Source organism: Maniola hyperantus, chromosome 4 (assembly GCF_902806685.2).
Source record: "Maniola hyperantus chromosome 4, iAphHyp1.2, whole genome shotgun sequence".
Taxonomy (NCBI): Eukaryota; Metazoa; Arthropoda; class Insecta; order Lepidoptera; family Nymphalidae; genus Maniola; species Maniola hyperantus.
Genome location: NC_048539.1, coordinates 9,944,152 through 9,953,640, shown reverse-complemented (window position 1 = coordinate 9,953,640; position 9,489 = coordinate 9,944,152). Strand labels below are relative to the sequence as shown.

Sequence of the window (9,489 nt, the reverse complement as noted above, 5' to 3'; positions counted from 1 at the left end):
TATTAAGTAAATCTACTTATCCTTCTTATCCGCTCTCTATGTATAGTAGGAGTGGCTTAGTTCTCAAATCAGTTTTCATTGATTCTTGATGCCACAGATACCCAAGAGAGTTGGAAGATCAGACGCCCCAATTCCGACATTCCGAAGGAACGTATCTTACGAGCACTATGGGATATGCCATTATTGCTATGCTATGATGTTCTCGCTAATATTATTTAAGTATAAAATTTGATGTGGAAAAAAATTTGTGGTTTTTAATTTTTCTGTTTTAAGTACCTACCATGTTTATTTGGTAGACTTTCATAAGATATTTACGCACTTGGATTGATTTAAGCCGGTAAGAAGTTGAAACTCACTGAAATCGTTTCAATACATTTGTGGGATTACGTAAATCGTTGAGTTGAATATACTTAAAAGCTTTTAAAGTTTTATCGCCCCTTTTTGGATGTGCAAGAAAGTCAATGTAATATTAACATAATAATTTTACCAAGTAAATAAATAGAAGTATAATAAAAATATACACAACAGGTTCGCGACAGGTCGACATGACAATCGGGGTGGGGATGCTCCGCATACCCGTACACTCAGTACAGGCTGTACGGTACAGCCCCCGCGCTAACCCGATGCGGGATAGCGCTTGCGCTGTGCGGGTGTGCGGGGCGTCCCCCATCTCATCCGCCTCATGCCCAGATTGCCATTAAATATTATTATATTATATATTTTTGCTTAAATATACCTACGTCAAATCACGTCAAAATTTCCGATGTTAATGAGACATGGTTCCAGCGCATTAGCAATTTGCGGAACTTTACTATTATTATTATTATTTGAATCTGCAAGTCAAATCCTGGGCGTATCAATCATTTGACTTTGGCTTTGAAAAGGGTGTGTAAGGTTGGTGTGTTATATTGTGGCAGAGCAATTGTTTCATACAACAATCATAATATTATATTATTATATTCTTTTGATAGTAAGTACCTACTACTTAATTGTATAAGGCACTGAATGGGTTTTCCTTTTTGTCCTGACAATGCATACCTAGGAACAGAAAATCCCGTCGGGATTAAAGGTTCTTTGTGAAAATAATTGAAACACCAATATTCATCAATTTAACATTTTGCAATTTGCATATTTTACAATTTTCGCTATAGAAGCTATTCTGGCCGAATATCAATTCTGATCTTTTTAGTGATAAATACAAAACCACCTTTGCGCACTTTATTTCTTATTTGTTTTCTTCTTTGTATACATACAAAGAACTGTAACAAAATGTATTGTATGACAATAAAGAATTTATGTATCTACTACTTATCTGATAATTCTCACAGAGACTAATTCACTGGGTTTTAATTTTAAATAGATATTGCACCATGACGTTTAATTAGGTTGTACAGACAAACTATAAACTAAATTGACGTGTATTAAAACAGAGATTTTCTTCCGTTGCTTATTGAAGAAGGATATCAGGTCCTTCTTGCTCGTAGAAGAGTATTTTTCCAGACTTAAAATATGTATCCGACGTTTTTGGTTGCGACTATATTTAACGAGGAGACAGAACCGCCATGCATTATACCTACACGTAGCATTCGGGTGTTGAGCTTTCGGTTCATTGTAGACGCAGCCTTAGCAAGCTGCAGTTCATCAAGAAGTTTCAGTCTCATTTGATGTAAATTTCGAAACTTTAGTTTTGTTACTAAAGCTTACGCTTAAATTAAGACAGTGAGAGAGTGAAAGTGATATTGTGAAATGGTGATAATGAAAAGATTACCCGGCTTAGGTGGAATCCTTCTCAAACTATGGAGCGTTTGGAAGTTTCCTAGTTTTAATAAATATCACTGCTAAATATAGTTGCTAGGTATATTTCTATGGAACCCTAACTAATAAATTTATCAGTTGGTTTATCAAACAGAGTTGAAACTTGAAAATGGGCGGAGTCTTATTCATCAACCCATCATCATTTATTGTATACGTCAAGTGTTGAACAAAGTTTAGTATTTACAAATTCTCAGGACACGCCCAGGATTCTTAGTTCCATCCATACAAATTATTTCCCTAACTACGCTTGTTTGTAGCCTGTGTGTAGCTCATAAAAGTAGAAACTCAAATAATTTCTAAATTTGATGAAGTCTGTGTGCAGAAGAAATCATCAAAAACTTTCAAGGTTTACGGTTAGCTCAAACTCCCATTATCATGAGCATCATCATCATGATCAACCCATCGCTGGCTCACTACACGGCACGGGTCTCCTCTCAGAGTGAAAACGGTTTTGGCCATAGTGTACCACACTGGCCAAGTGCGGATTGGTAGACTTCACACACCTTTAAGAACTTTATGGAGAACTCTCAGGCATGCAGGTTTCCTCACGATGTTTTCCTTCACCGCTAAAGCAAGTGATATTTAATTACTTAAAACGAAACTCAGAAAAGTTAGAGCTGGTACGTGCCCGGGATCGAACCGGCGACCTCCGATTAGGAGGCAGCCGCCCTAACCACTAGGCTTTCACAGCTTACTCTAAATTCTATCATCAATTATTTATTATGGCTCCATGCGTAAATATACTTACTCGTATTTTAATTTACGAGTAAAAAGTTTATCGGGAACTAAGCGTCTTCTGTCACTAAGTTTTCAGAAAATATTTCAACAAACAAACAGAATCTCTGTATTCTAATATATGTAGGTAGGTGAACTTATAAAATAGACTACTGACAAACCACTGTTCGCATAGTAAGAGTACAACCGCTTCAAAATGGAAGAATCCACAAGGAAGGCGGCCAAACAAGAAATTAAGGAATCTCTAAAGATAGTACTATACAGCATGCAACATATCGGATTCTCGTTCGACAAACCTAAGAATGCTGCAGCTTATTTTCTCCAAAAATTTATTTTAATCATATCTGTTTGCGGGATCTGCCTTCACGTATTCACTGAACTCGTTTACATACTGTTCACGTTCGCAAGCACTCCTAGCATTGAAGATGTCGTGCCACTCTTGCATATCTTTGGTTACGGCGTTTTGAGTGAGTGTACGATTTACTGTTATATTTGGCGCGCGAACTAAAGAGGAATACTGACGTTGTAAACTGCATCTGTATCGTAATATAATTTTATAATATTATAATTTTATTCTATTCGAATTGCACAGAACCAATATTTGAAGTTCTATCTGGCCCTGACATATTTATGTATGACAAAATATGTTAATTCAGATAACAAAATAAAGCACTTTTTCTTTTGCCTTGAAGCTGTCTATAATTGCGCTAATTTTTTCAAAGGTATTGCTAAAATATTCGCTTTCTGGTACAAAAAATCTGTATTTGGAGAATTGGTAGATGAACTAGCTGAGATATGGCCTATGCCTCCTCTGTGTGAGGATGCGGAGAACTTTAAACAAAAAAGTTTATCCGCTTTACGAATTAGCCATCGATGTAAGTACTTACCTGCTGATTTGTATTATTATGTTTTAAAATTTTATACTTTCTTTTCCTTTTTTTGTTGACTTTATTTCTAATCAATCTTTTTTTGTAACAATGTCCCTAATCTTCAAGTGGTTTTATATAGGGTACTTTAGTGTGAACATTATGGGAGTGTGGTTTTATATCTTGACACCAATAATTATATATTTCCACCGAGTTTGGCAAGAGCAAGAGGCGGAGATTGGATTTGTATGGGCGTCTTGGTATCCTTTCGACAAACATCGGCCTATTGCACATGTTGGTTGTTACTTGTTTGAAATGTATGAAGGTAAAATATTCGTTTATCAAAATTTTCGTTTATTAATAAACTTAGCTGCCTTTTTACCACAGGTTTGCTAAGATGCTTAACTAAGTACTTAAACCCATTGAATATTTTACCAATGAGCTAAGAGTAATTTGATCTAAGCCCGGATAAAAATAAAGCAATCGTATTGATGTATTTCACTCAAACCTCTCATTATGCAACATACCTTTGTAAATGCCTTTCCTATCAGAAAATGTAGCTTTCTTTTATAATGTAAAATGCAAAGTAAGAATAGTTTTATCAAAGGCTAATAGTTTTACATTATATTCAAAGAATATTCTGTATTTCTTCGACAACTATAATTTAAAATTTCAATATTACAGGAGTAACTTGTGTTTGGATAATGGTTTCTTCTGATTTGCTCTTCTCGGGAATGGCGAGCCATATTGCCCTGTTGCTGAGGATCTTGCAAAGGCGTTTTGAGTCTTTGGCTTCTATAGAGAAGAGTGATGACGAGAACTTTGAAGAGATACGCTCTAACATCAAATTACATCAACGACTTATAAGGCAAGATGACTGAGAATATCCACAAACCACACCCAATATCCATAATATCTTTTAAACTTCATCATCATGATCAATCCATAACCACAGACCACGGGTATCCTCTCAGAGTGAGAAGGGGGTTGGCCATAGTGTACCACACTGGCCAAGTGCGGATTGGTAGACTTCACACACCTTTAAGAACTTTATGGAGAACTCTCAGGCATGCAGGTTTCCTCACGATGTTTTCCTTCACCGTTAAAGCAAGTGATCTTTTAAACTTAATGGTTGCCTTTCTATGTGAAAGATCTCCTCATTTTCGTAGCACATTGATATCCTTTTATAGTAGGGCTAAGATGATTTCATGATTTTGACAAAACTACCTATTACTGACAAATTCTTGTGGGCAAAGACAACTTTGATCAGCTATAAAAACTCATCGTCATCACTGTTCATCAGCCTGTGGAGTGTGAATCTCTCTTGTTGGACAGAGGCCTTCCCTTATCAGCGCCACCACACACGGCCCTCAGCCTTCTTCATCCAGCGACTTCCCGCTAGCCTTTTTATATCATCAGTCCATCGTGCTGGTGAGTGCCCCACCACACTACGCTTACTAATACGCTGTCTTCAACTTAGTACTTTTTAGGGCCAACGACTATTAATTGCCCTGATAACAAATATGGTATGCCACTGCCACTTCAACTTACGTATGATTTGGGCTATGTCAGTGACCTTGGTTCTCCTGCTGATCTCCTCAGGGAAATTTCTAACATAGCTAAAACTTATTAAAACGGTATTAAAGAAAATAATTTGTACCTATTTTATTTTCAGCTATTGTAACAGTTTGGAAGAAGCGTTCTCTCTCGTCAATCTAATTAATATAGTGATGAGTTCTATAAATATTTGCTGTGTTGTCTTTGTAATCGTGGTAAGTAATTGCACCTTTTTGAGTTAATTGTTCTTCAATGTTCTGAAATAATCATCGATAGTGTATAATATTTTAGTTTTAAACAAAATATATTATTATTTATTAATCTGGCGGTATTTCATTTAGCTGCTGGAGCCGGTGATGGCAATAAGCAACAAATTATTTTTAGCGTCAATTTTGATTCAAGTGGGGTCTATGTGCTGGTATGCTGATGATATTCTTCACGCTGTTAGTACATTTATTCTAACTAAAAAATTTAATATTTTTGTATTCAATGAGCTTGAATAGAAAAGTTATCTTTTGTTTTTATGAAATCGTCAATATGAAGCAGACGCAAGCAAACCAAAAAATACATTGAAATGAACCCTCGCATTCGCGTTGAAAAAAGCCTACAGAAATACGTCCAAACGCTATTTTTTGTTACATAAAAAAAAACATTTTCAGTTTTGTGAAGCATTTTTCCGATAAAGATTAGTCGTTCATATTTTGAAGAGCACCGACAATATTGAGGATGTTTTTAAGTTCCGTACCTCAAAAGGAAAAAAACCGGCCAAGTGCGTGGCGGGCCACGCGCAGTGTAGGGTTCCGTAGTCACAATCCTAGAAAAACAGATGTAACTCCTTAACCTGTGAACCCTACTTAGCCATGATAGTTTTTAAATTGATTATATATAGTACTGCTGTGATTTTTTCACGTTCCTATATACTACCATTTGGCTGATAGAGGGGGGGGACGACGACGACACTTGACTCTAATAAAAATTAACACTTTAAAACATCATATTTTACAAACGGATCTAGTAATCAAAAAATGATGTTCCCAGACCTACAGTATTTTTAAAAGACCTATTCAACGATACCCCACACTATGGGGTAACGAGTAAAAAAAAGTCCATCCCCACTTTACATGTAGCCTACCCTAAAAAAATATTTATCAAAATTTTATTTCACCACTTTGTCGGCGTGATTAATATTTATACTTATGCCAAATTACAGATTTCTAGCACTAATATTCTCTGAGATTAACCGAGGACGGACGGACAGACAGACAGACAGACAGACGGACGGACATGGCGAAACTATAAGGGTTCCTTGTTTACTACGGAACCCTGAAAAGGAACCCTTATAGCCTTATAGGATCACTTTGTTGTCTGTCTGTCTGTCCGTCGTGTCTGTCAAGAAAACCTATAGGGTACTTCCCTCTGACCTAGAATCATGAAATTCGGTAGCTAGGTAGTTCTTATAGCACACATAAGGGGAAAATCCGAAAACCGTGAATTTATGGTTACATCACAAAAATAATAATTAAAATGAACAAATATTAGTATTTTTAATTTTCAAATTTTGATAATTATACTATACCAAGCGTGGTATCATAATGAAAGGGCTTTACTTGTACAGTACATTCTAAAACAGATTTTTATGCATAATTAGTTTTTGATTTATCGTGCAAAATGACGAAAAAAATAAACGAGTACGGAACCCTTGGGGCGCGAGTCTGACTCACACTTGGCCAGTTTTTTATATCCAACAATTAAGTTTTTCCTAGTTTGTCATACATTGTCGCTAAATAATTTTACTTTATTTATACTTATTTTTCCTCAGTTTTTTAATGATGTACCTACAAAAAATGATTCTCGCTCTCTTTTACTTTGACTGTTTTTTAATCAGTTTTTGTTTACATCGTTATATTTTTTTAGAACGAAAACATATCTGTCGCCGTATACAATAGTGGTTGGTATAAAACGAGTCCCCGTTGTCGGCGTACTCTTCTTTTCATTATTCGTAGGTATGTTTTTCAATAAATCACTTAACTTTTCTGTATTAGAAATTAGAATATCAGTACCAATACCTTACCTTACCTATATCAATACCTTAATATCCATATTCTTTTCAGATCTCAAAAGCCGATCGCTTTCACTGCTATGAAGTTCACAAAGATCTCACTCAAAACCTACTCCTCGGTAAGCTATAAACTTTGAGTTACTTATAGTAAAAAAAACGGTCAAGTGCGAGTCGGTCTCGCACACACACTTTTTTTAATTTTCGCTACAGTAGGTAATTTTAAGTATTTGTTGTTATATTCTCTACCTGTTATGGTTCACGAGATACAGCCCGCTGACCGACAGACGGACGGACGGACGGATGGACGGGCAGCGGAGTCTTAGTAATAGGGTCCCGTTGGTTTTGTATGGGCAAGAAAAGGTTGAGCTAGATGGCTTATATTCAGGAGAGAATGAATCTCCTTTTATTTCAATGACGAAATTTGAAAAAAAATGGAAATTATTAATTTTCACTGCGCGAAATATATACGAAAACATACCTACGGACTACCTACCACAAAAAATATATTAAATATAATATTGTAGGCGGCGACACTTCAAATTAATTATTTTGTTATTTTTCAGATATTAACAAGGTCGTACTCATATTTTGCTCTTCTCTACACAATGTACAGCGAAAAATAAATATATTATGATGACAACATAAGTAAAAACACAAAACCTATGAAATTATAGCTCACTGCACATATTAAATTGGAAAAGCATGGAATTGTATTCAAATAATAATAAAAATATGTTGTTGTAAAATCTTTTTAGTGTTTCAATGCAGATTATTTCATTTTGAGGATAATTTATTACAGGCTGATACAGAAAGCTATTTCAGTGTGAAGCGCTGTAGCCCACGCACAATCAAAAACGCTGTCTTTTCATCGACAAAGCCGTGAGCCGTGTATCGCATTGTGCTCAAAAACAAAAACCGTGGATTTTCCAAAAAAAATCTTTCATACAAACCTTGTCCTAAAAATTATACCTACACACAACAAAAAAGAATTAACCAATTTGGTGCAACCATTCGGAAGTTATGCGCTTAGTCTTGTATAACATACATTTCGGCAATTCATTTTTATTTATTTAAGTATGATATTTATAAGTAGTATGCCTAGCAGTTGCGCCAGAACAGCTAGGATATATCCCGGCTCCCCGGCACAAATCACCCCCAGTTTATATCTTAAAACATAATTGCAAATCACAATTAAAATAAGCATAGAAAAGTCCCTTAAGTGCCGCCCATCGCCTTGGTTTACGCATAACGAAAGCACATTTTATGAGTCGTAAGAAACCGCTAGAAGAAGGGCAAAATTTTTAATTAAGCCGCTTAAGATTTTAACTAAAATTACAACCAAACTGGGCAAGAGTCGGCCATATTTTTATAGATCTTTGTGTAGGGGTAGGCTACGTCCGCCACATTTTAATGTGCTTTCATTATGTTTTAATTAACTTCAAGTTTACTTTTAGAATCCTTGCCTTCCCTAATATATTTAGTGTTATTTTTAAAACAAAATGGGAAAGAAAAAATATAGGTACGACGGGCCCCGTTTGGTTATGAGTTGAGCCGCCAAGTGTATTCGGAAAAGTGTATAATTTTTTTTTCAAAGAATATTAGCCAGTGATGTCTAATAACTTTCACTGCCCATCCGTTTAACCGATTTTAATGAAATCCTGTATTTACACGAACGAAGTCCTGGGCATCATCTAGTATTCATATAAGAATAGGTATTATAATTCGTTTATATGGAACGCATTACGAATATACTTACTCCTCTAATAGATAGAGAATAATATCGGCAGCTGTCACTTGCAACTCGACATCTTGAACATGGATGACGTAACGGATTTGCGCTCATCCTTGTATCGCATAGTCACAATTGCTGTTCAGACAATAGGATTATACGCGAAATTTACGTAATGTACCTAATCCAATTTCTATTAACACCAATAGACAATAATAATTAGTAGGTATTAAGGTTTTCTTAGTAAGTTTCTCAGCGTGGCAGACTATGGCCTAAACTAAACCCTTCTCATTCTAAGAGAAGACCAGTTCTCAATAGTGGGCCGGTGATGGGTAGATCATGATGATGGATAGTGAAGGTTTTCTTTGTTTGTGTAGATCTTTTTCATATTCTTGGAATCTGCTGCAGACCTTGATGGAAAATTTGTTTGAAAAACTACTGAATGAAAGTTGTTGATTTTTTATTTTATCGTTACTTGGTTTTTTCTCACACAATATTTGTAAAGAACCTTAGTCCCAGCTTTACTCGGTTGCAATTTCTGAAAATCCTTTCTATGGAGGAGGACAAAGGGCGGGCGGGCGATCGTTCGGACGGATAGACGGATGCACGAACACAATCATACACTTTTGAATTTATATCATTAGTATGGATTTTATATATAAACTTGCTAAAGAGTACAGCCGGGACAGATATTATTTAGAATAGAAATCACTCACGGTAGTTTAAAC

The 9,489-nt window shown here is 35.7% G+C and overlaps 1 protein-coding gene across 1 annotated transcript; it reads left to right on the top strand.

Moving 5' to 3' along the window:
* The first annotated feature begins 2,745 nt into the window (after nt 1-2,745).
* LOC117996953 (odorant receptor 4-like) lies at nt 2,746-7,672 on the top strand. The gene is made up of 9 exons (XM_034985095.2): nt 2,746-3,017; nt 3,273-3,425; nt 3,559-3,741; nt 4,101-4,284; nt 5,092-5,188; nt 5,315-5,416; nt 6,888-6,976; nt 7,085-7,151; nt 7,596-7,672. Exons 1-9 carry the CDS (start codon nt 2,747-2,749, stop codon nt 7,653-7,655), a joined length of 1,206 nt encoding a protein of 401 aa, XP_034840986.1. The 5' UTR covers nt 2,746; the 3' UTR covers nt 7,656-7,672.
* Nucleotides 7,673-9,489: the final 1,817 nt, after the last annotated feature.

Bases quoted from the DNA above. Each gene is read 5' to 3' on its own strand.
- LOC117996953 (XM_034985095.2), top strand. From the start codon at position 2,747: ATGGAAGAATCCACAAGGAAGGCGGCCAAACAAGAAATTAAGGAATCT. The intron at 4,285-5,091 runs GCAAGATGACTG...TTTTATTTTCAG, and splicing joins TTACATCAACGACTTATAAG to CTATTGTAACAGTTTGGAAG. The intron at 7,152-7,595 runs GTAAGCTATAAA...GTTATTTTTCAG, and splicing joins CACTCAAAACCTACTCCTCG to ATATTAACAAGGTCGTACTC.